Source organism: Prionailurus bengalensis, chromosome B2, assembly GCF_016509475.1.
Source record: "Prionailurus bengalensis isolate Pbe53 chromosome B2, Fcat_Pben_1.1_paternal_pri, whole genome shotgun sequence".
NCBI lineage: Eukaryota > Metazoa > Chordata > Mammalia > Carnivora > Felidae > Prionailurus > Prionailurus bengalensis.
In genome coordinates, this window is record NC_057349.1 from 57193147 (window position 1) to 57220975 (window position 27829).

At 38.7% G+C, this 27829-nt stretch overlaps 1 protein-coding gene across 1 annotated transcript in view; it reads right to left on the reverse strand.

Annotated features, from left to right (window-relative positions):
- LOC122489665 (protein eyes shut homolog) overlaps positions 1-27829 on the reverse strand; it is a 134396-nt gene that overhangs the window by 43678 nt on the left and 62889 nt on the right. Inside the window, exons 4-5 of the mRNA XM_043591725.1 lie at positions 26901-27045; positions 19242-19416 (exon numbers count right to left, since the gene is read on the reverse strand). Of these exons, the coding sequence (XP_043447660.1) occupies positions 19242-19416; positions 26901-27045 (320 nt within the window). The remainder of the gene's footprint in view (positions 1-19241; positions 19417-26900; positions 27046-27829) is intronic.

Genomic DNA, 27829 nt, shown 5'->3' on the forward strand with positions numbered 1-27829 from the left:
AACATTTCCACTTGGGAAAGTCACTCAAGATGTATAATAGCCCACAGTTCCACAAATAGAACTGCCTATAAATAACCTTTTATTCCATACTCATTAACTTCTCTTCCACAATCTCACATACAATGGTTGAATGTTATTTCACACTGACTTGATAAAATATACTTTATTCTTGTAGTCACTTGTGAGATAGTATGTTTTTCATTTTTCACTGTCTACAAATAACCCCGTGATAAAACTCTTATAGCTAAATCTCTGTGCACATCTATGATCATTTCCTTGGGATAAACTTAAATATCATCATGACTTCTAGGCTTTGGATACATATTCCAACCTGCCCTCCATAATAACTGTACCAATTTACATTCCTGTCATCAGTTCATGAGAGTGCTCCTGAAATAATACATGTGTATATAATTGAAAATAAGAAATATTTTACAGGCTTCTTGTTTATTATTGACCCAGTAATTATTTATTAAAATAAAGTGACTTAATGTTTGCCTATACATATTTACCAAGAACATATTCATTTCAAACTCCTATATTTTCCTGCATTTTTGGCACTCTAATCACATTTATGCTGCACCCAAATTCATGTTATCAACTTAAAAAAATATTTTTGGGGGCATCTGGGTGGCTCAGTCAGCTAATAATCCAGCACTTGATTTCAGCTCAGGTCATGATCTCACGGTTGTGGGACAAAGCCTGCTTGATTCTCATTCTCTCTCTCTCTCTCTCTCTCTCCCTCTCCCCCTCTCCCTCCCTTCCTCCCCCTTTCTCCCTTTCCCTCTCCCCCTTCCCACCACTCTATTTTTTTTATTAATTTTTTTAAATGTTTATTGATTTTTCAGAGAGACAGAGACAGAATGCAAGCGGGTTAGGGGCAGAGAGAGAGGGAGACACAGAATCCGAAGCAGGCTCCAGGCTCTGGGCTGTCAGCACAGAGCCCGACAGGGGGCTCGAACTCACAAGCTGTGAGATCATGACCTGAGCCGTCTGACGCTCAACCGACTGAGCCACCCAGGCGCCCCTCCCCACCACTCTTGAGTACCTGCGTATCTGTTCTCTCTTTCTCTCTCTAAAAAACAAAAAAAACACAACACTTTTTAGTACTTACTATGTGTATAAGACTAGTCATAAAGGATGGGCAGAAGATGTATAAGGAGCGAGCTGTGGCCCAGGTAGAGGTGAGGTGTGCTACAGTAAGAACCACGGCGCTGCGTTCGCTGAGAACCAAGTGAGTGGCAGAACCAAGTGCTGCCAGAGCCCAGAAACCAGCGTGGGGAATAACTCAGGGAACAAAAGGAACGTCAGCACCCATGTTCACCAATGACTGTTAGACTCTGGTGCTGGGGGGAACTGAAAACAAAAATTCTTGTCTATTTGGAACTTACAGGTAGAGGCTTAGGCACATACATAAAATAACAAAAAACTGAGCACACAGAAACTTCTGAGGATATTGCCATTTCATTAAGTAGGGTATTTAGCTGAGTCCTGATGAAAGAAAACATACACGATTATTGTATCTAAGTTAACATTTGTGCAAAAAAAAAAAAGTTTGAGAAGTTGCACAAGGTTCTCCAAAATGGAGGAAAACAAAATACAGGATTAATCTGCTACAATTTACATAATGATCATAAAGATTTTTAGTTACTGTTTGAAGAGCTCCAAGAGCATAAAATATGGAAAGACTTTTCTACAAAAATAGACGTCTTCGGGCTCACAGTCCTCTCCTGCCACCTTTATGGGGATGCTCCCCCCCAACCCCTGACGGTTGGTGGCCTGAGCTTGGATGCCTTATGCGCGCGGGCACCATCCATTTGCAACCGTCTAAATGCACCTATTCACCTTCAGGTTTGAAATGACTGGACGGTTCCAATACATGTTTCAAGTGGTGTTTTATATAATGAAGTTTAGAATTCGGGAGTTTAGAGTATGTGTAGAGCCGTTCTGGCACAAACTGCCTTTTCACCTGCTTCCTGACATAGATAGGCATGATATGCACTATATGCCCTTTTGGCTGTTTTCCTATAAATGTTATATTTAAAAATAAATTTCCTTTTCTTCTCCTGTTCAAATTGACAGATTTCCTATTTAATAGATTCTAAAACAAAAAACCCAAGCCCAAAATATATTGTATTACCAATTTCATAAAAGAAACAAAGCTGTAAGAATTTTTATATAAAAAGAAAACTCTAAACACACACACACAAAACCAAAACTCTAATATCATTACTTTTTTATGATGACTGCGCCATCTAGTGGGTCATTTTTATCAACGTAAAAAAAGCGCTAAACAAAATTGATCTCATTGCCTTATAGACACACATGACAATGGTAAAATATTTTTATATTAAATATAGCTTAAATAATATCAAGCATAATATAATACAGATGTTATAAACTTATTTGAAAAATAAATCTTAACTAAAATATATGCTCATATGCTTCCTCTCAGAATTGTTAGGTCTGAAGCAATTAGATATATGTTTAAAGATTAAAAACATTACATTCAAGTACCATATACTATTTTCTTACATTATATATATATTTAAAAAAATTGTATTTATTTATTTGAGAGAGAGAGAGAGAGAGAGAGAGAGAGAGAGAGGTAGGGAGACAGAGAATCCCAAGCAGGCTCTGTGCTGTCAGTGCAGAGCTTGATGTGGGGCTCGAATTCACGAACTGTGAGATCATGACCTAAGCTGAAATCAAGAGTGAGATGCTTAACAAACCGAGCCACCCAGGTGCCCCTTTCTTACATTGTATCTTAAGAACATTTCCATCATAATGATTTTGTGCAAGATCAGATTTTTCTTCTCATTCCTTTTTTTGGCTTCTTTAGCACACTGTGAAAGGTAGATAATAAAAAGTCTCAAATTTTTATTCATTATTCTCTACTTTGGATGACAATATTTTTTTAAGCCTTGAAGTTAATTCATTATAATTTTTTTCTTTTAACCACATATTTCCTTGAGGAAAAGTAGATTTTGGACAGGTATGTGTGTGAGATGGGGTGTCCATAGAGTGGAAAAAGGAGAGCAACACCAAAGAGAGGTAGATATTCATTCATTTAAAGAATATTTGTTATTATTATTTTTACAAGCTAAGTGTCTGCCATAGTGCTTAGTACTGAGCATTCCACAGCACAGAAGGGCCCATTCTTGGCCACAAGGACTTACTTGCTCTTTCTGGGAGGATCAGATTAGTGAGCAGACAATTTAAATACAATGTGACAGGTGCTAAAATGAGTACTATGGGAACCCATGGGAAGGACACCTAAGCAATTTTAGTGAGTTCAGGGAAGCTTCTGAGGTAAGATTTGCCTACATGAATGAGTGTATGGAGAAGGACAGGCAGTAGAAGCTTAGGCTGGAAAAGGGTTAGAATTCAAGGGCTTTGAATAACAGGCTGAGATAGTTCAACTTTTAAGTGACAGACATGGGGAAGGACATGACTGATGAGGCATATTTTAGGAATATTAATTTGGTATGTATAGGATGAGCCCTCGTGTAACAACCAACTCTCTAGTGATGTAAGTTTAACCTTAGTGGGATCTTACTATATTTTTGCCCCTAGAATGGGGGTTGGCAAACTTTGGCAGTATAGTTTGCTTTGTGGCCATGTAGACTGTTGCAACATCTCAACTCTGCCAACTGTTGAAAATAGCCACAGACAATCCACAAAAGAATGGACATGGCTGTATCCCAATAAAACTTTATTGGGATAACCAGGTGATGGATCAGATTTGGCCCATAGGCCATAGTTTGTGACCCCTGCACTAGATAATTGCATGGGGGAAGAGATCAGCTCTGTTTTGCTCTGTTATCATCCCAGGGCCTAAGCCAGATCCTGGCATATAGTAATTTTCATTGAGTGTCTGAGGAATAAATCAATAAATCATGGCTGGGGAACAAAGAAGTGGATGGATGCAAAGAGACCTGGACAGGGAAATGGCTTTGAGGATGGAGAGGTGGAAGCAGATATGACAAACATCTGATAAATGTTGGCTTGAAAGATGAAAGATAGGGTCACCTGGGTGGCTTAGTCAGTTAAGCGTCCGATTCTTGGTTTCTGCTCAGGTCATGATCTCATGGTTCAGGAGTCTGAGCCCCACTTTGACTCTGTGCTGACAGTGTGGAGCCTGCTTGGGATTCTCTCTCTCTCCCCATCTCTCTCTGCCCCTCCCCATTCACTATCTCTCTCTCTCAAAAAAAAAAAAAAAAGATTTAAACAAAACAAAATAAAATTTAAAACAACAATGAAAGATAATAGTAATGGCAAACATTTTCTGGGGCCTACCGTATGCCAGGCACTCTTCTTGGCACTTTAATAATGTAAAAAAATTTTTTTTAAATGTTTATTTTTGGGAGAGAGAGAGAGAGCATGAGCGAGCATGAGTGGGGGAGGGGCAGAGAGAGAGGGAGACATAGAACTCAATGCAGGCTCCAGGATCTGAGCTGTCATCACAGAGCCTAATGTGGGGCTCGAACTCACAAACTGTGAGATCATGACTTGAGCCAGAGTCGGACGCTTAACCAACTGAGCTACCCAGGTGCCCCTCTTATTAGCACTTTAAATGTATTAATTCAATTAATCCTCCTTGTGACCCTATTAGGAGGATACTATTATCTTCCTCATTTTGCAGAGGAGGAACTTGAGGAACAGAGAAGTTAAGCAAATTGAATGGCTGAGTAATGGGTGAGGAAGTCCATACATTTAAGTGCCATTCTATGTCTCTTAAACTATGGAAATCTTTGGGGTTTCAAAAGAAAATGAGTGAAAGAATATGGTGCCATTATTGGGAATAGAGACATCTGGAGAATGTAGTTTAACAGCAAAATATAAAAATCTTCTTTTAGCTCTCCGGAGTTGGAAGTGACAGCAGGTGATAAAAAGGCTTTTTCCCTTTAAGTATCTAGTGACATGGCTCTTGAACTTGATGAGATGTGAGGACATAGGACAGATTTGTGAATTAAGTAGAACAGCAAATGGCTGAAGCATTTACTATATGATAGCTAAGAATATTCAAAAGATACTGAAGAATCATTGATATTATACATAGAACTGTTTTCTTATCTTAGGTCCATTCCAAAAATGTTAGCTATCCTCAGTTGTTAATACCTAAAGAACAGTTTGTGGGCTCCTTTGTCTCTAAACATGGAGGAATGATAACACAGAAGAAAGTGTTAGGCACTTTGGAAATATGAGTAACAGCTGGTCACGGTGGCAATCAAGAGTTGAGTACTGGAGTATTTTACTAATACAGTTAATTATTTTACATCTGTGCATTTAGGATGAAACTGATTTAAATTTCTAAATTGCAGATGAACTGGGCTTTAATGCCAATGTCATAGCTTAGAAACATCTATGGATTAATTTTTTCTTGTTACAACAGATATTCAACATGAAGAATTTCATTTTCTTGTAATTAGGCAATTCTGAGACTTCTGAAGTTTAAGGTGAACATTGACATATAAAAGTTAAACTGGAAATGAGATAATGGAAGATTTAGTATTCTTTGTTTGAATATCACTTAATCATTCACTTTCTTACTAAATATTCACCAAAGGACTAGTATGATGTCCCACTCCACATCGTTACCAGGGTACACACAGAATACACAGCAGAAAACACAGTTTTGCCTCCTTTATTATATTTTATTTATAACAAATTATTTTTATGAAATATAGATATGTAAAATATACTATTCAAAGGTTATTAGGGCCTCACTGTAGTTCCAGGAACCATTTTAAGTACTTCATAGGTAGGAACTTACTTAACACCCATAACTAACCCTATGAGGTAAATGCAATTACTAGTTTTCAGTGTGCACTTGAAAAACAGAGACTTAGAGAAATATAACCGCTGCTTAACCTACTTTTTCAGTTTATCACATAGATTCTCACTGTTTTGCATAAGAGAGATTCTTTTTTCTATATTAAGGCTAATGAGGGCAAATTATTAGAAACAACATTATGAGAGGAGAACAGAAAGGAAAATTTCTTGGAGGGGGGTCGTGCCTGGCTGGCTCAGCTGAAGCATGTGACTCTTGATCTTGGGGTTGTGAGTTTGAGCCCCACATTGGATGTAGAGATTACTAAAAATAAAATCTTAAAAAAAAGAAAAAGTTCTTGGAGCAAATTTAGCTTGAGCCGGGTATGTAAGAAAATTATGGTTACAGATTTGTGGGTTTTATGTGCATGAGCAAAATCACAGACATAGTACCTAGAATAAAATCTATGTAACGTGATAATAAACTCATATGAAAAGTGGGATTAATGCATGTTATTTAGCAATAGATGGTCACATAGACTAAAGGACTCCACTTCTGTATACACAAAGTATTTCTCTGCACTTTGAAGGGAAAGAGAAACATACCTGAATCTCCTCCTTAGGCCATCTGTTGTGCTCAATGGTTTCATTCATGTCAGTTTGCTTTTCTTTATGACTTACTTCCATTTCAGTAATAAGCTGGGAGAATAAGGTAAGTGTGATAGGATGGATGTCACTTTACCTGCCAAAATTTACTGGATGTCAAATGACATGCACAAAATTTGAGGCTTTGAAAAATATGCAAATAAGCACTAAAACAAATAGACCTTACTGTATAGTGGAATGTGATGGCATGTTAAGACCAAACATGCTTATAAGGAAGGGTCGTTATAAGCACTCCACCTGCTGAATTTCCCTATGGCTTTCCTTTCTTTTCTTAACATTCTTAACATTTACTTATTTTTGAGAGACAGCAAGAGACAGAGCACAAGCAGGAGAGGGGCAGAGAGAGAGGGAGACACAGAATCTGAAGCAGGCTCTAGGCTCTGAGCTGTCAGCACAGAGCCGGATGTGGGGCTCGAACTCACGAACTGCGAGATCATGACCTGAGCTGAAGTTGACACTTCAACTGACTGAGCCACCCAGGCGCCCCTTTGGCTTTCCTTTCTTTGCTGGTGAGATCACTCAACAAACTCTTTGATGACATCTCACAGAGGTAGAAGGATGAGATGAAATCACCTTTACACACTAGTAAAAGTACTGGTCGTTTTCTGTGAGCCTCAGTTCTAATGTTTCTGTTGTCCAAGTGTAAGGACCTAAACATTATTTTATGTTAGCAGTTGGACTCAATTCCTCTTAGCGAGAGAACTGTCTTTGGGAAACTATTTACATGAGTTTGGAGTGGATGGTGGATCATAGCTGCAGTCATGGGAGCATGAGGCTGGACTACCACAGGAAGATAGGCAGACTGCTCTGCCTGGGGCCAGAAGGGAAATTTGGTTTGTTCTAACCTAGGGAATCAGTTAGAGCAAAATGAAGCAATGACAAGAAGACGAAGAGTAAGTATTGTGGAGTGGCCGTATGTTTTTTCTGCAGTGATGGGATGACCAAAACATAAGTTGGAAGTTGTTTAGGTGACCATAATATAAACATTTCCCTTCAATCATTGCATGTATTCCCTTTCTCTGCACAAGTATAACAGTCTGATCTATCTCCAAGTGTGAATGGTTTTGTTAATTTAGTAGAAATCAAATAAGCTGTCACTTTTAGGCATACATTGTACAGAGTAGACTCTGCATGGGTGGAAGTGAGACATACGCAATCATCCTGGAATCTGCATTAATCTTGGAAAGATCTTTGGGCTTTCACAGTTTATGTAGATCTCAAGGCTCTGGTAGAAAGCAACTGACATCTGAGTCACACAAAAACCAGGAGAGAAAAGATACTTCTCTTAACGCACAGTAATTGGGAAGCTTGCTAAAATCTACACTGAATTCTTACTTCTGTTATTTTCTTGCTACTTAAATGATAAAGGAACAGAAAGTATGAACTTCTTTTAGAATTTACATCCTTCAAGTATGTTTTCCATAGGTGGCATCAAATAGTGGATTTGTGTAGTTTTGGTAGCTAAGAACTGAAGGCGGAGAAAGACTGGAATAAAATATCCCCATCTTTTAGAATGCACCAGAATGCAAACTGGTGCAGCCACTCTGGAAAATGGTGTGGAGGTTCCTCAAAAAATTAACAATAGATCTACCCTATGACCCAGCAATAACACTGCTAGGAATTTACCCAAGGGATACAGGAGTGCTGATGCATAGGGGCATTGTACCCCAATGTTTATAGGAGCACTTTCAACAATAGCCAAATTATGGAAAGAGCCTAAATGTCATCAACTGATGGATGGATGAAGAAGTTGTGGTTTATGTATACAATGGAATACTACTTGGCAATGAGAAAGAATGAAATGTGGCCTTTTGTAGCAACGTGGATGGAACTGGAGAGTGTTATGCTAAGTGAAATAAGTCATACAGAGAAAGACAGTTACCAAATGTTTTCACTCTTATGTGGATCCTGAGAAACTTAACAGAAGACCATGTGGGAGGGGAAGGGGGAAAAAAAAGGTTGGGGGGGGGGGAAGGTAAACCATAAGAGACTCTTAAAAACTGAGAATAAACTGAAGGTTGATGGGGGTGGGAGGGAGGGGAAAGTGGGTGATGGGTATTGAGGATGGGTATTGAGGATTGAGGATGAGGAGGTTGGGATGAGCACTGGATGTTGTATGGAAACCAATTTGACAATAAATTTCATATTAAAAAAAAATCCCCACCTTTTAAAAGTAGTTATCTGTAACTGGTGGAATCGAGAGTATATTCTTATTTTATACTTTATGAATTTTACAAATTAGACAAAGTATATATTATATGTACTATTGTTTTTTTAATTCAAGTATATACAAAAGTAGGAAAAAAGTATTAATAAACATCCTTCTCGCTTAGCTTCAAGTGATCAGTTTTTGGCTCTTTAGTTTCATTTGCGTCTTTGTCTACTATTTTTCTTTTTTTGGCCCCCAATTTTTTTTTAATGTTTATTTATTTTGAGAGAGAGCGAGTGAGAGAGAGCATACATGAGTCGGGGAGGGACAAAGAGAGAGGGAGAGAGAGAATCTCAAGCAGGCTCCACACTCAGCATGGAGCCGGACTTGGGGCTTGATCTCAAGACCATGAGATCATGACCTGAGCTGAAATCAAGAGTCAGACACTTAACCCACTGAGCTGCCCAGGTGTCCTGGCCAAAATGTTTTGAAGCAAATCCCATTTAGCTGTAAATACTTCAGTATATATCACTAATAGATAAGAAACTTAAGAAAAAACACAACCAAATACTAGTATCATACCCAACAAAAATAACATTAATTCCTTATGATCATCTAATTTTCATGTTCAGTTAATTATGTTTGTCTCAAAAAAATTTCTTTGCTGTTTCTTTTTTTTTTTTTTTTGACAGTTCATCAGGATCCAAGCAAGTCCCACAAATTCATCTGCATAGAATGTATCTTAAGGCTTGTTACCTAGATAAAAATTGTCCCTCTGCATTTCGTTCCATCCATATGATTTTTGTTATTTGTCCAGCAGAATTTGCCATATTCTGGATTTGGCCATTTATATCCTTATAATGTCATTTAACTTGCTTTCCTCTATTGCCTTTATTTCTCATAGTCTTGTAGATATAGAGGCTTGATTAGATTCATGTTCAGGTTTTTTAATACTTTAGAGATGGTATTGTGTAGTTGCAATGACATCGTATCAGGAGGTATATACTGTTTGCTCTACATTTAATTGTGACAGGCCAGTTGGTTCAAGTGGCATTAGTTAAGTGGATTAGCTTGATCCAACCATTGTATAGTTTTCTGTCAAGATTTCACTAAATGATTCAAACAGCCATTATTTCTGGGGTGGTTACAAAATGGTGATATTTCTAATTTCTATTATTCATCCTGCACTTAAATTAGTTCAGTTTGGTAAGAACTACTTCTCATCAATTATCTGGCTAGTTAATATTATTTAGTATTAGTTTTCTATTGTTGCATAATAAATTACCCCAGACCTTATAGGCTTAAGACAATAATAGCCATTTATTATTATTATTATTATTATTATTATTATTATGGACTCATAATAGGCTACTCTGTTTTCAGGCTTGCCAACTGCAAATTTGTTCTCTACACAACTGCCAGGGGGACTATATAAAATAGAATCTGGCCGTTATTACAACTGCTCAGTGGGCAGAATCATTTAATCCTTAAATTTCACAATTTAAGGAAGGCAGAAGTGCCAATGACTCTTTATCTAACTTTGAAGTCACAAGCTGTCATTTCCAGAATTACTTATTATTTATACAAGTCAGCCCTATTCAGTGTGGGAGGGGACTGCAGAAGGATGTGTTCAGAAGGAGGGCCACCTGGAGGCCGGCTACTATACTCAAAAATAGACTTTTACAGAAAAGGAAGGTTGAACCTATCTATCTTTCCCCTTTGTCGAATTTCAGAATAATGAGTGGTACACTAGCAATCTCCATAGGTGCCAAGTTTATTTTTCTTTTTAATCCCTTGGTAGAATGTATGTATGGAGTATCCTCACAACTATGTGTATTTTATATATCGGTATGTTAAAATCCATTATTCTCTAGGATTCTGAAACTGTCCCACCTTTGGCCAGTGGGAGTCTCTTTAAGTTGGCTTCTGTCTTCTTTTAAAAGGACTGTAGTAGTCTTTGACCACTCTCCTGCTCTCAGGTACAAAAAGACATCCAGGATCATATCATACATTTTCTACCCCAGAGTTGAATGTACAATTATACATTTATTTTTATATTTTTTAGTTCTTTGAAGTTTGGGTTTATTTTTTGTGAAAAACAGCATTTGGAGCTAACACTTTTGGTACTAGAGTTTTCATTGCTACTGAGTTATGTTGTTTCTAGATTTCTTTGGTGGACACAGCTAGGAAATAAGAACTTTAGAAAGAGAAAAATTAAGTCATGAATTCATATGTTATTTCTAGTTCAAATAAAAAACGAGAAGGTTTTTGCTTCTTTTATTTTATGTCTGTATCTCTTTTATCTTATGCTGAATATCTTGGTTCCTAATGAGAAATATTAACATAATTACTCATTTGGTTTAGATCCATCTGTTCATTCATCCATCCATCAAGTTACCTAGCTATTTTCATTTGTAGTTACAAAATAATACTAATGCCACCACTAAGATATAACCCACTTTATGGTCAGTTTTAAAGTTAATTGCATTAAATCTCTCCTAGGTTATGCCACCAACTTGAAATACAGTTAGGTTCATTTATTTCTTTATTTTCTTTCAATGCTTAAGAATTACTCGTTTTCTTTTTTTATTTTTCCAGGTGAAACATTTACTTAGCTCCAAATAAAAACTATGAAGCAAACTATATTTTTCAAAGTCTGGCTTTCATCCCCATTACTTCTCCTTGTTCTCTTCCTCATGCTACAGGTAACCATTTATAATTTTTTTTCTGTAATCTTCCTCTGTTTTTTTTCTACTCAGAAAAATATGAGCAGGTGTATATGTGTATTATGTATACCTGTATGTATGTATTTATATCTATTTATCTATATCTATCATTCCCTTTTCTTACATACTTCTTTATCTTACTGTTTTTCACTTAATATATCCTGAGGATCACTTCACAGCAACACAGCAATATATAAAGATTTCTATAGCTGTGTCCTCCATTGTATGAATGTTCTCTAGCTTTACCAATCAGATACCTAGTGATAAACGTCTTGTGCTTGAACAAATAGAGTTTGCTCTGGTAAACCACAGTGTCTGTTTTTCTACAGCCTCACCATTACATTAGACAATTTTTGGAGCGCCTGGGTGGCTCAGTTGGTTAACTGTCCGACTTCAGCTCATGTCATGATCTCACAGTTCATGGGTTTGAGCCCTGTCTCAGGCTCTGTGCTGACAGTTCGGAGTCTGGAGCCTGCTTCAGATTCTGTGTCTCCCTCTCTCTCTGCCCTTCCTCCACTCACGCTTGCTCTCTCTCTCAAAAATAAATAAACATTAGATTAGACAATTTTTTTGAACTTTTTCTTCATCTTATAGGTAAGAAGTTAAGGCCAATACTTAACTTGTAGTCTCTAGAAAACAGAGTCTAAAAGCAATTCAAAGGAGGGACACCCAGGTGATTCAGTTGGTTGAGTATTTGACTCTTGATTTCTGCTCAGGTCATAATCCCAGAATCCTGGGATCTAGCTCCCTGTCGGGCTCTGTGCTGAGTCTGGAGCCTGCTTATGATTCTCTCTCTCTCTTTCTCTCTCTCTCCACTTGTACTCTCCCCTCTCCACCCCTCTCCCCCGCTTGTACTCTCTCTCTCTCTCTCAAATAATAATAATAATAAAATAAAAGCAATTCCAAGGAAAGGAAGGGGTATTCTGCCTGGCAAGCAAGAGTGAGAGAAAAACAAAGTCACAGGGAAAGGAAGAAAACCACATGCAAGGTAGTGAGCTACCTGGCAGGTTACACCCGCTGGTTGCTTGGGGAGGAAGTGTTAGTTGAGGGGCCAGAGAGAATCATACAATTCTCTGGAATAATGAGCAGGGAGAAAAGCAGGAGCAGAGAGGGTGACAGCAGGCCATGATACACCTTGAACAACAGATGAAAGCCTAAGGAACATGTTGAGCAGGAAAGAGACATGAGCATAATTTTTGGCAAGCTCTACAATGAGGAGAGTTTAGGGAGCAGGGTACTAGTTGGCCAACGATTGGTCATACCGTCCGGCAGAGGATCACTGGTTAGACTGCATGAAGCACTGCCACTGGAAATCAAAGAAGAGGACGAAATGGGCAAAGAATTCTTAATTTGGAGAGTTTGTGGGGCCCTGGAGTATGTACGACTGGGCTCTATGGAATTTGGAAACCTCCAAAATTTTACGCAGATTTTTGTGTCCTTAGTATGTTTGTTTTTCTGAGGAAAGGATTTTTAGATCTCACCTTATTCTCAGACATCTGTGAGCCAAAAAAGAATCAGGAAACGCAGGATCAGTGAGGTCTGGTGCTCAGCGATAGATTTATGTTGTAAATAGGCCTCATTTATGAGCTTAGTATAAATCTTGGGTGCATTTCACCTCTTACATCCACATTCTCCAAACTCCAATTGGACTTACTGCTGCTCATATTTATATTTAGCTTGTTTTTGTAAGTTTTGCTTTTCCTACACTGTGTTTTTCTTAAAGGAACACACTTCACATTCTTCTCAGTCATCACCAAAAGATGACTTTCAGGTGTTAAAAGAAACTGAGGCATATTAAGAATTTTGAGTTTAGGGGCACCTGGGTGGCTCAGTAGATTAAGCATCCAACTTCGGCTCAGGTCATGATCTCACAGTTCTTGAGTTTGAGCCTTTCATTGAGCTCTGTGCCGACAGCTCAGAGCCTGGAGCCTGCTTCGGATGCTGTCTTCTCTATCTCTCAAGAATAAATAAACATTAAAAAAATTAAAAAAAAAGAATTTTGAGTTTATCTGAGGAACACTTGATTTGAACTGGGCAGCCTGTAATATACCAGATAGAGAGGAGCTCCAGGAGCTGTACCAAATGAAAGACTTTTACAGGCAGAAGGGGTGGGAATAAGGAAAGCAGGATGGCCAAAAAGCAGACTGTTTATTGCAAAGTCACTTCCCTCTAGGGGATGGCAAGGGTCTATCAGGCAGATTGTCTAACTGGTGCTGATCAGGCAATTCCTGAGTGACTGGTTTAAGATCCCATTTCTGGGAAAGCCTAACCATAATTAAGTCAGGTCTGGGTTTGGTGATGTGGGGTGTAGCATAAGCAACTCCATTTTGGGCCTGTTGTCTTGTTTTTAACAAAGGTCAAGCAAAGTGCAAATTAAATGAAGTAAAATCAGCTTAAAAACATGTTGTACAAAACACATGTATGTAGATAAGTTACAACTAAACAAATCTTTTTTTTTTTTTTTTTTAAATCCTTGGCTGCTAACAATAGAAACAGCTCACTGGTTCTCTGTTGCATCAGAGCTCATCCCAAGAGCATAAAGGCCTTACATGAACTCTGCCTTATTATACCCTCATCGGAGAAACTGCATTAGGACACAGCTGGATCTGTGGATGCTGACGTGCATGGAGCAGAGAAGCAGGGCGTTTAGGGGTTTACAGAATCCCCAGCGGGGTCCCAGTCATATCAGCCCCCCCCCCCCCCAACCTTCCTTGGCTCAAGACCTCCCCGTATGTACCAATGGCGCCTCCTACTCCCGGCTGTGATGCATGGAACCAAAGGAAGCATTTTGAGTTCTTTTTCAAAAAAACTTGTACCATTCAGCTGTGCATTGTTAAGGTGCTTTGACCGGCTTTGAGATTTTTTCTTTTAAAATTTATTCCGAACACCATGAAATTTATGCTTCTGGGTTGGGGCCTGCCTCTTGAGCATTTAAAAAACGTTTTATCTTGCGTGTTAGTTATTTTGAAGAAAAAGACTGAACGTTAGCTTTGATCTGCCTAGAACGGTACCCAGAAATTCAATTTAATAGTACTCTGCTTTAGGAAAAAAACAGAAGTGTAGAGCCATGTAAAGTTAAAAGCCTGAGATAGAGGAAAACTTCTTAAACACCATGGAAAAGCATATATTACAAAGAAAACATCTTCTTTTAAACAGGGGATTCTTGTTACTGAGATTAGAGCAGAATTACAAAACTTATCAAAAAGAATAAAATTCTCTGTAAAATGCTGCCGCTAGAGCTGAAAGTCCATGAGTGGGAACCTTAATATTTTTAAATAGCTTTATTGAGGAATAATTTACAGACCATAAAATTTACCTCTTTCAAATTCAGGGAGCTGTCCTTTTAATGTTATTATATAGTACTCACAAGAGCTACTTCTGACTCTACGGTGGTGCTTTACACGTAGTTAATACAGTAAACATTTCGGTGTTATCTCCATAAGAAAATCCCAAACATTGGTCTCAATTTTGATAAGAAAGCTTTCAGAATCCTATAAACAAATGTGTCAGCATGAAGCAAGTCCATTTGATATTCAAGCCAAAGCTCTCATGTGAGATTATAAGGTCCCGCTTTCCACCCACACAGGAGATTATGAAACCTCCAGGGTCTTTGTTATTATGAGGCAAGGTACTTCCCAAATTGGAGAACATATGAAGTGTCCACTGAAGACACTTGATTAAAAAAAATTAAAAATAAATGAACAGATTACATCCAGCAGATAAAGAGATACTTAATACTTTTGTTACTTTACCTGTATTATTAGTTGCTTTTAAATTCATTTCTTATTATTTAGATTCTGGAGAGAATTTTGACCCAGAGACTAGGAAGTTTGGTTTTGGGTCCTGCTGTTCTACTTTTAAGGTGCTGGTTTTATCCTTTTGATTCACTCACAGTCTCTGGGGCTTTGTTTCCCATCCATTAAATTGGGACGAGAATGTCTGTCTGCCTTGACTAATCTGGGGAGGTGTGGTTAGGAGCAATGAAAATAATATACGCAAAAAATGCTCTGTTAGCCAAAAACTGCCATGTGATTGTATGGTATTACTTTTACTATCACAATTCAAGAAAATTTTGTATATTAGTCAAAATAATCTGCAAATAATTCTAGGTGTCTGTCTACACTTGACACTATATTTTCTAATTAAAACGTGTGGCATTTATTTATTATTTAGATTTTTAAAAAAGTTTATTTATTTTGAGAGAGGGAGAGAGTGGGGGAGGGACATAGAGAAAGGGAGACAAAGAATTCCAAGCAGGCTAGGCACCTTCAGCACAGAGCCCAATGCAGGGCTAGATCTCATGAACCCTGAGACCATGACCTGAACCGAAATCAAGAGTCAGATAGATGCTCAACTGACTGAGCCACCCAGGTGCCCCAACACTTGTGGCTTTTAAATGGCAACAGTTAAGCCCTTTGTTCTACATGGAATAGTGAGGAATTAGAGTGAATTTCCTACTTGGGCCTTCAATTTCCCATGCTTTCTTACTGTCTTACATTCTTTATTATCACATTCTTTATTACTATCAGTTTATTTATTATCACATTAAAAGATAACAAAAACACTTAGTAGGTTACCTGAAGAATGACATTTCTTTAGATAAAGTGAGGTAAATTTGTTCTTTTGAATAATTAAACTTGGTTGTAGAGCAAATTAGAATGCATAAGTTATAAAGCAAGCCTAAAGGTTTCATTAGAAATTGTAAAGAAGTAACAATAAAATCATAATGGTTGAGCTAATTCAAAGTATATTACTCTGTGAGGGTGGTGTCCCAACCCGCAGATTTTGTCCTTCGTACTTCTATGGGCTTTTGCTTTTAGCTTATTGTTTAGCACATCAGGTGTCTTGGACATCCCAGAACACATCAAGCCTTTTCATACTTGTTTTGGATTTGATAATTTAGATTTGACTCCCCATTGACCCTCCCTGCACTCACAATCATAAGCAATAGGTCATAATGTACCATGAATATATCTCTGCAATATCTTCAAACTAATTCTTTCCTTTTTTATGGCTACCCCTCTATTTTTTTTAATGTTTATTTTTGAGAGAGAGAGAGAGAGAGAGAGAGAGAGAGCATGCGCATGCTAGTGGGGGAGGGGCAGAGAGAGAGAAACAGGGGATCCAAAGCAGGCTCTGCAATGACTGCAGAGAGCCTGGTGGGGGTGGGGCTTGAACTCATGAGCCTAGCTGTGAGATCAGGGCCTGAGCTGAAGTCGGACACTTAAACTACTGAGCCACCCAGGCACCCCTTTATGGCTTCCCTTCCCTCTCTTTCCCTCTCCTTCTGTCTCTCCTCTCCTCTCCTCTCCTCTCCTCTCCTCTCCTCTCCTCTCCTCTCCCATCCTCCCCTTCCCTCCCTTTTCTTTTCTTTTCCTTTCTTTTCTTTTCTTTTTTCTTGTCTAAGTTCATTTATTTATTTTGAGAGAGAGGGAGCAAGAGAAAGAGAGCATGTGCAAGCAAGGGAGGGGCAGAGAGAGAGTGAGAGAGAATCCTAAGTAGCACAGAGCCCAATACAGGGCTTGAACTCACGAACCATGAGATGATGACCTGAGCCAAAACCAAGAGTTGGATGCTTAATCGACTGAGCCACCCAGACACCTCTATGGTTACTTCTTAGAACCAGGCCCCTCATAATATGCTTAGATTTTCCAAAACTGTCTCCTAATGATTCCCCAATAAATCAATTCTGCAAAGGGATATCAAGAGGACTGTCTTTACCATGACTTTTTCCTGTCCAGGAATGGTTTATGTCTCATTCTTGAGGACAGTCAAATCTGTTATCCATCATGTATATTTCCCATCCTTCCATCTGTCCCATTTTTCATAGCTAATTAATTAAAATATTCTGTTTAGTCAATTTGGCTTCATTATCATGACCATCATGGGGTCACCCTGTTGTTCTTACATTTGCACTTTTGCTTAAAGCTTTTGGAATAAAGATTTCTTCTACTTTTTTCATTGAACATTTACTTATTGGTTCACTAACTGAACAAATAACTAATGAACGCCTATTCTATGAGAGGTAACTCTTCAAGGTATGAGGGATAAAATGGTAGAGTGACAGCTCAGACCCATTGTTTAGGGAAAAATAATAATCAACATACAAACAAGCAAACAAATAAATAAATTAGAGAATAATATATTATGGGGAAAGTAAAATATGATGATGTGATAGAGAATGATTAGAGGGAGGGATAGTTTTGGGTTGATCTAAGGGGGCACCTTTCTGAGGAGGTGATAAGAAGGAGGCAGTCAAATGGAGACTGTTTGTTGGCAAGGGCCTCCCTGAATGAAGACACAGTGTTCAGGTCTAGAAGCAGAAATGAGCTGTGTTCTAAGGACAGAAGTAGGCTAACTGGACTTGAGCACAGTGAGTGAGGAGTAAGAGAGAAGGCCCAGGAGGCTGTGGGGGCCAGACCACATAGGGCCTTATCGGTTGAGGTCAAAGATTTAGGTATTATTTTACATGTCCTAAGAAGTCATTGGAGAGTTTGGGGTAAGAAAGAGTAAGATGTAATGACAATCTCCTCTCCTCCAACAAGAAGCGTTTTCTCACTAACCCTGTGCATTGTAAATAGCAGTTGTTTGAACTTTGCACTTTGCTTTTGATTATTTTCCAGTGGAAGGTTGGTGGAAGGGAACCGCTTAGGGGAGGTAAGGGATTCACTCAGGCTTTGTAAGACTGTGTGCTCATCTATGCTCCTGTCTCCTAGGGGATATTCTGGTGTCCCATTTCCTGAATTGCTTTGCAGTGAGCTAGAATTAGCTGTGCAGTGCATCATGCCTTCTAACATGTCCTGTGGGACAAAAGCGGACAGATCACTTTTCTAGTTGTCTCATACATGTAGAGAACAGCTAGGATGTAAGAAACTGAATAGCCAGAGTGGAAGAAATTGAAGGATGGAGTGCTTACTTCCTCTTTATTTGGCATATTCCCAGAGCACCCTCATATATTACCTGCACACCGAGGAGATGCTCAATGAAAGAAGTTCTTTACAAGACAACATTCCTTTGTTCTTCCCACTCAACAGGTCCATGTTTTGTTTCATACTAAAGTAGTTCAGAAGTCACACCACACAGCTTTGCTAGGGTCCACCTAGAGAGGACCCTTTCTGAAGGAGTTCAGTATGAAATATGAATATGCAACATGAAAGCAAATCCCAATAAGCAAACCCTTGTATGATTAATATTTCTGGGGGTGCCTGTGTGGCTTAGTCGGTTAGCGTCCGACTTCAGCTCAGGTCATTATCTCATACTCCGTGAGTTCAAGCCCTGCATCGGGCTCTGTGCTGACAGCTCAGAGCCTGGAGCTCGCTTCAGATTCTGTGTCTCCCCTTCTCTCTGCCCCTCTCCTGCTCATGCTCTGTCTCTTCTGTATCAAAAATAAATAAAAACATTAAAAAAAATTAAAAAATATATATTTCTGACAACACTCTCAATGTGATGAATGTAAGATTATTTTCCACGGTGTCTGGAATGACATGTAGTTATTCCTTTTTATTGTTTAAACAAATTGACAAGATGGCATAAATGTTGCTCTGACCCTCTTCCAGTTGCTTTTATTTGTTGCCCAGACACCTATAAAGTTGACATAAAAATGTTTTATTACTTTGAAAAGTTTGTTGATTTATTTTACGAGAGAATGAGAACAGGGTAGGGGCAGAGAGAGAGAGAGAGAAAGAATCCCAAGCAGGCTCCACACTGTCAGTGCAGAACCTGATGCAGGGCTGGAACCGATGAACCACAAGATCATGACCTGAGCTGAAATCAAGAGTTGGACACTTAACCTCCTGAGCCACTCAGACGCCCCAACAGATAAACATTTTAAATGTGAGCATCAGTCTGTGTTTCTAGTTTGTGTGAGTGGAATACTACTTAACATGCAAATAACCTGCAAGTTTCTTTCTTAATAACATCGTACTTACTGGACAGTGGATGCACTCTCCACACATGTCCCACCATTGCTGCATTTCATTAAACTGCAAGGAGAAACGTCACACTGGCTAACGCTGCGCCCAGCATCTGGGTGGCCCTCAGGATTTCCCAGGCTTCTGAAGTGGCCATTCTTCTCAGTGCGAACTTGAATAGTGAAAATGCAACCTTGAAGAAAGGCAAAAATACATCATATTACAGAGCTGGAAGAAACAGACAAAACAAGAGGAGAATTATTTTTCATTTTTAAAGCAAAATTTTTTTGACATAAACTAATACATGTCAATTGGTGAGAAAAATACTATAAAAACACAGAAAAGCATGGAGAGAAAAATAAAAATTATCTATAATATCAACACTCTAGAAAAGACAATAGTTCACACTTTCATATATATTATATACCACTAATTATTAATATACATATATACACACTATTTTTTCTATGCTTAGCTGTATTTTCTTTTATATATTTTTTTCAACGTTTATTTATTTTTGGGACAGAGAGAGACAGAGCACGAATGGGGGAGGGGCAGAGAGAGAGGGAGACACAGAATCGGAAACAGGCTCCAGGCTCTGAGCCATCAGCCCAGAGCCCGACGCGGGGCTCGAACTCATGGACCGCGAGATCGTGACCTGGCTGAAGTCGGACGCTTAACCGACTGCGCCACCCAGGCGCCCCAGCTGTATTTTCTTTTAAACAAAAACAGAATCCTGCATTAAATTATATTGCATATAGTATTCCAAACATTAGTATAGTATAAATACCACTAACTCTTTCCTAATAGCATAAACTATTTTTAAATGATGGCATAATATTCTTTTATATATTTAATTAACCTCAATTGGACAATTGACTAATTTATACCTTTTTTGCTATTAAAAATAATGCTATAATTAATATCATTATATGTATATCTTTGTGCATTTGCTAATGATTTTCTCAGTATTAATTTCTAGCAGTAAAACAACTAGGGCAAACAGTATGGATGCTCTGAAGTGTGCCCAAGTGTCACAGATATTTCGCACAATTGTATCTCCCCAGTTGTGCACTGGAATGCCTGCTTCTTCACAGTTACCACAATGCAAGAGATTATTATGTTTCATTTTAAAATGAAATAAATAATAAAATGCCCTTTTGCTGGTTTTACTTGGGGTTGGAAACCTTTTACTAAATTTATTAGTCATTGGTATTTTTTCCTTTTCATATGCTTATTGTGTAATATTTTTCTCAATTCACCCCTTTAAACATTAACTTGGAAGACCTTATATAACGAGCATATTAGTTCTTTGTCATATATTGTTAATGTTTTCTTCAGTTTAATATTTGCCATTTAATTTTGCTTATGGTTAAGCTTCTATTTTTTATGTAGAGAAGTTTATAATATTTATGTTGTCGCATTTATCTTTTTTTCCCTCAGAGATTTGTCTTTACATAGATCCCTAGAAAGCTCTTTGCCAGGTATAGACTGTATGATCTTACTTATATGTACGATCTAAAGAAGTCAAACTCATAGAAGCAGAGTAGAATGGTGGTTGCCAGGGGTTGGGGTGTGAGGGAAATGGGAGATGCTGGTTAAATTGTGAGAACTTTCACTTATAAGATGGGTAAGTTTTGGGGATCTAAGGTACAGCATGTGCCTATAGTAAATAATACTGTATTATACACCTGAAATTTGCTGAGGAAGTAGATTGTATGTGTTCTCACCATACGCACACACAAGGTTGACTTGATCGTGCACACTTTTCTCAATGTGTATGTGTACCAAATCGTCACACTGTTCCCCTCACCTATATACTATTTTATTTGTCAATTATACTCGGAGCTGGAGGGAAAAGGATCTTTAACACACCAAGATTAGGCAAATATAAACAAAAAGGGCAGTTCAACAAAGACTCTCCATGGAACTGTTTGGGATCCTGAAATGCATTACAATTTTACTCATCTCCTTTAGCACTTAGAGTTTGTTTATAAAGTACTTTTAGGTCAATATGGTTATCAACCATAAATAGTGTCTTTAAAAGGGTAAAAGAAAGGCCGAACTGGATTTTACTTTTGAAACTTTCAGGAGCTAAAAGCATGGAATAATTCCTCATGATGAAAAAGATGGGTTCAGTTTTGAAAGGTCAAGAATTTACTCTCCAACTTAATTCTCACTGGCATTTTCACTGACAAGCACCATTCTCAGCAGGCGCTGATATTTTCTTATTGTGAGAGAAGTGATTGTTCTTCCTCAGATTTAACCTTTGTTATTTCTCCAAGTACTGCCATCTGTTATTACACAAAAAAGCACTGTACAAAATGAAGAAATTAATGAATGCTACTGAGTCTACACCCAATAACCAGGTAACGTAATTAACGAAGCAGGGCTTCCCAAGCTTTTTGCATAGCGAAATGCACTGAGCAGAGAGCAAAGTAGAAGTGCAGGATAGAGTCAGGTGGGTCTGGAGCCAATTACAATCTCTGCCACATAATGGGTCGGTGATCGAAACCTGAGTGCCGACCTTTTCACTTTTAAACTGGGGACAAGAATATCTGATAATCTATAGATTAAGAGGAATAAGGTGATATACATAAACTGGCCAGTATGATCCCTGGCAATTAGTAGGGCTCGTATTCCATCCTGTCTACCTCACTGTCTCAAATCCCTTACGACCTTTATAAAATTGTTTATCTTTTTTGGCAAAAATTGAAAAAAAAATTTTATAATCATGCACTGAGAAAAAACTTGTTAAATGACTATAATAAATTAAATTAAATTCTGAAGCTGTTCATTTAAAAGCACTTCTCCTTTATATGGATAAATTAAATGCTCTTGTTATGAAGAACTGCTAAAATATATTTTGGCTAAAAACGTGTCAATGCAATGCTGTATTTGGAGAAACATTTAGCTGCTACAAATAGTTGAATGTGTTTCTTTTACAGAGAGATGTTCATGTCAGTCAATATATACAATTTACAGGCAATTATGGTAGAAGCCATATGTAGAATATATATTGTATATTTTCAGTCTTATTAATACAGCAAAGTATAATCTGCTTAGTATAGCACCACACAACAACTATTCATAACACACTTCCTGCAAATGATAAAGTAGTTATGATAAAGACTTAGAAGCCATAAGCCAGGTGTATATTGGAAAGTAAAATGAGCTAGGTTCCACATAAGTGGTATATTTTGACTGTAAAATAATATGTAAATTATTGCAGTAAACTCATTTTTTCCCCTCTTATGAGTTCTGGTTTGAAAAGTACCATGCAATTAAAGAGAGGTGGGCGGGGGGCAGAGAGAGAGAGAGAGAGAGAGAGAGAGAGAGAGAGAGAGGAAGCTGAACTAGCAAGAAATGGATTGTACTGACAGTGTAGGGCACTGTTAGTTGGAATAACATGTTCTTACAGTGCTGCTAATGAATCTGAATCTATTTCATGTCCAGTCTGTTTAGCTGAGTAATGAATATTTAGTAATCCCTGTACCAATGAACTCTAGATGCTGTAACACTAGAATAATAGATAGATTTCCCCATGTTCACTCTAGTCAAAAGTAACTTTTAATTCTACATCATGATTAAATAGGTCTTTCAGTGAAAGCAGCAGATCTTAGAACACGGGTGAAAGCGATGGATCTTCTTCCCATAAAAATGCACTTGGGCACATGCACAATTGTATGTATGGCTTCAGGAGACTCCAGGACCTGCTGAATCCCATATGCATCAGCCTGAAAGCCCTGCAGCTTTGTAATAGATGCAACTTTGGAGAGGAGGGGAGAATTCTTCTTAAGGCAGGTGAGAGAGTAAGGCCTTCTCTGCATGGCATATACAGATTAATCTGAAGAAGGATTAAATAACTCAATATTTTCATAAATATTAAAGTTCTAGGGAAATAATGGCTCATTATAAACTGTTTCCAGAACAAAAACAAATAGGCTTTATCAACAGTAAGGATTTGTATTTCATTTTATTATTTTTTTTAATATTAAAAAATTTTTAACATTTATTTTTATTTTTGAGAGAGAGAGAGAGAGAGAGAGAGAGAGAAAGCGTGAGCAGAGGAGGGGCAGAGAGAGAGGGAGACACAGAATCCAAAGCAGGCTCCAGGCTCTGAGCTGTCAGCACAGAGCCTGACGTGGGGCTCAAACCCATAAACTGTGAGGTCATGACCTGAGCCAAAGTTGGACCATTTAACCAACTGAGTCATCCAGGAACCCCAGGATTTGTATTTTAGACTGATTAACTTATGGAGTAGAGTCATTTATCACTAGTGTTTATAAAAATATGTAAGCCTAAATCATATAATCTTTTATAACATGTGACTTAATCACCAAAGACAAATGCAATGACCTGAGTCTAATTATTAAATTTTTCCATGAAATTTTGTATTTGTTTTGTTATGATTAATTAATATAGTGGCTTCCAAATCTGGGCAGACTTATTGAAATGCAAATTTTTAGATTCCATCATAGATACTTCGATGAAGTAGTTCTGGAATAGGGTCTAGAAATCTACATTTGAAGAAAGTTACGTATATCATTTTTTACAGCCAGTAGAACTCAGCTTTTGGGACTCACAGATGAATGTTACTACTGTGATCTGGCTGTTATGGTACATTGGTAACAAGTATCCATGATTTGCAGAACATACTGAATGCCAGGCAGACATCAAGGGAGGATTCAAGAGACAAGTGATAAAATTAGGGTCTTTCAAGTTCATGGAACTTCCATGACGCTGGATTAGGTGGCATTTACCAAGAAGACCTGCCCCAAACTTATATCCTGAGAATCATGGCAGCTGACACACTTCCAGATGTGTGTGATCCTAGCGTGTATGTCAGAGGAAGGGCCTACAGTGTGCATGCTGAATTCAGGCTCACCATCATACTTAAGGAGAAAATGACAGGTTTGATGAGAGCTTCTGTTCTCATTAGCAAGGTGTGCAGAAAATTCATAATCTTAATAGAAGGGAGAAAGTTACATAGAAAAACCCCAGGAAGCACTGGCCTTCAATAAATTTGACAACATCAGGGGTGCCTGAGTGGCTCTGTGGGTTAAGCATCTGACTCTTGGTTTTGGCTCAGGTCATGATCTCACAGTTTGTGAGCTCGAGCCCTGCTTTGGGCTCTGTGCTGACAGTGAGGACACTGCCTGGGATTCTCTCTCTCTCTTTCTCTCTCTTTCTGCCTCTCCCCTGCTCATGCTCTCTCTCTCTCTCTCTCTCAAAATAAACATTAAAAAAATAAATAAATTTGACAATATCAAATCCTATGACAACAGGATGGAGAGATAATAATAGTAAACATACACTGAGTGTTTATCATGTATCAGTTTCCGAGTGAAGCACTTAAGATAATTATTTTACTTAACTGATTAAATCAGAAGAATCTTATGGGGTAGATATTTTTCTCCTCTGAGGAGAAAAGAGAAGAAAATGGAAGCTCAAAGAGTTTAAGTAACAGGCTACAAGTTACATAGCTGTAACGCAGCAGAGCCTGAATCTGAAGATGCATTGACTCCAGATCCCATGCACCTAACCACTGTCCGTGTAGCGGAGAAAGAGAAGAAATGTCTGACTGGAGCTGTGCTGTCTCCCACCACCAGGTCCGTCATCACTGCTAACACAGAGTAGGTGCTGTAAACCAGTGTCAATTTTGTGTTGTCTCACCATTACCTCCACCTCAGAACAATCCATGCTGTGCAGGTGAGGCACAGGGAGACACAGGGTGGTGACTAGCCAGGGTCATGAGGCTTGTAGGTGGAAGGACTGGGTGCATCCCCAGGAAGTTGGGTCTCAGAGTCCACACTCTTATCCTTGAAGTTATACCCAGAGTATTTATGTAAGAATTGTGTCTGTAATAAATGACAAGTTTTGAGGACCCCCACTGCCCCCCCCCCCCACACACACAGGGTCTCCACTTCACTGAGCGGAAGATGTGCTTCTTCACATTTACCCATCCCTTTTCTTGAATATAGTATTTGTAAAAACTGATTGATTTGTTATGCCTTTGCAATCCTTTTCAGATTATCTTCTGCTGTGGAAGAACTGTTGAGTTATTATTTGGAGCACAGTGCCTCAATATGCTTTAAACTCTTCTATAAGACACTCTTCGGAGAATCAGCACTGATTGCATATTCAAAGAAAACGTTTCTTGGAGAGCCTTGGCAGAATGAACTAATTTTATTGGAATATGATGCTGGATTGGCTGTGTTGCCTTCCTATGTCTCACACACATGGCCTCCTGCATCCGTGTTTAGGCGGAAGTCCATGAAGCTGGGGAGAAGGATGCTGCCAGGCAGGCAGAGAACCCAAGTGCCTGAAGTGGTTTTTGATGGCAGCTCCTGTCCTGCAGAGATGTGCATCACATCCTGGTCCCTATACCTTGACTTCTGATGGAGAGTAAGCTGGTCATGGGTGGGTGGCTGAGAACACTATAACAAAGAGTTCCTTGAGCAAATATCCGGAGACTAGGATACATCAAAAAGCTTATTTTCTTTTTTTTTTTTTTAATTTTTTTTCAACGTTTTTATTTATTTTTGGGACAGAGAGAGACAGAGCATGAATGGGGGAGGGGCAGAGAGAGAGGGAGACACAGAATTGGAAACAGGCTCCAGGCTCCGAGCCATCAGCCCAGAGCCTGACGCGGGGCTTGAACTCACGGACCGCGAGATCGTGACCTGGCTGAAGTCGGACGCTTAACCGACTGCGCCACCCAGGCGCCCCAAAAAGCTTATTTTCACCAAATGCTCTATTACAACAATTCAAAGCATGTCTTTATCTTATAACTCTACTATGAATCAGCTTTGTACGAGAAGGTCTGAGTCTACTTCCTTTTCTGAACACAGGGAGACAGACTGAGGCAATATGATTATTTGCACAAGCATAATGTTCCCCCTTAATCCTCTTGACTTGTGGCCTCTGTGGTATGGATCAGTTAGCTGTAGTCTGTCTCTCATCTTTGCATCAAGTACATTACAAATTTAGTTGGAGTTTCAATTTTTACTGTGACTCCATGAGATTTACCCTGCTTGTCCTATATTAAAAAGCACCCTAGGGGCACCTGGCTGGCTCAGTCCATTAAGCAACTGACTTCTGCTCAGGTCATGATCTCATGGTTCAGAAGTTTGAGCCCTGTGTCGGGCTCTGCACTGACAGCTCACAGCCTGGAGCCTGTCTGGGATGCTCTCTCTCTCTCCCTCTGTCCCTCCCCCATTTGCGCGCTCTCTCTCTCTCTCTCTCTCTCTCTCTCAATAAATAAATAAACTTAAAAAAATCACCCTATACAAAAAAATCAGCCATACCCCTACACCCCTCCCCCAGAGCATGGTCTACTTTTCATTTTCCCCCACAGAATTTGTCACCTTATACTACTATATAATTTACTTATCATTTTTAGTGTTTATTGCCTTTTCCCAACTGGAATGTAAACTCACGAGCGCAAGAATCTTTGTTTTGTTCATTGAAACATACTAAACACATAGTACGTAGGTAGTAAGCAACTAATAAACAATGTCCGAATGCTTTCCCTTAAAATCAAGCTTTGATCAAGTCTGATTCAAAAGCAACCCATATTTCTGGTTTTGGAACTAGATGTATACTCGTTAAAGTTTTTTGTTGTCTCCAAATTTGAAACTGGCAGGTATAGTGTAAAAACAATCCAAGACTTACCTTGAAAGCCATTTTTAAAATCGGCTCCATGGGGTAAGAGATCTGGTATGTATTCACTGTAGCCACCTACATAAAACTGACTGACGACATTGAGACCAACCAGTCTTCCTGGGGAGACGATGGACTTATTTTTATGATCATCTACCTTCAAAAGGAAAAGAATTCAAAACTTATTAAGAAAAGGAATTAATTCCTCCGGGTGAACTGTTAAGCTACTGTTTTGTTATTTCCCATTAACTTGGCATGAAAAATTCACAATACCTGAATCTTGAAAAAATAAAAAACACCTCACCACTGTATTCTTTGCTTCCCTGCTGGTGTCTGTTACCATGGATATATTAATATAGCAGTCATGGTTTTGCATTTCAATCAAAATCATAGTTCTCCAAAGATTAGGAACTAGCATCCCACTGGTCTTCCTCCATCTAGCCTTGCCCCCCTCCCCTTCCATTCTCCATACAACCACCAGAGTCAGTTGTCAAAAAAAGTCGACTGTGGTACCCAAACCCCTTCTTCAATTTCTCAGTAGCTCCCCATAGCTCTTGATAAAAATCTAAACTTCTTAGCGTGACATCTAAGTCCTTTTATAATATATATCTGGTCTACACTTACCACCTCTTTTGCTCCTCCCTACCTGAAAACCACAATGAACTACTGGCATTCTTCAAACCCACACTGGGCACTGTTGTTTTTCTGGACCCCTATTTACTTGCAGTTATACTCAAGCATCATCTTTTTGGGGGGAGCATTTCTTGAGCCCTCTCTCACCTTATTTATGTTAGTCATCCCTCTTACTAATCCCCACACCACTTAGTTGCAAGCATGCCTCTACTGCTCAGCTGTATGCACTGGTCTGTGAACTGCAAGGGAAAGGCAGCATGGACCTGTTCCCCTCTCGTCTCCACTGCACAGATCCAACGATATATATA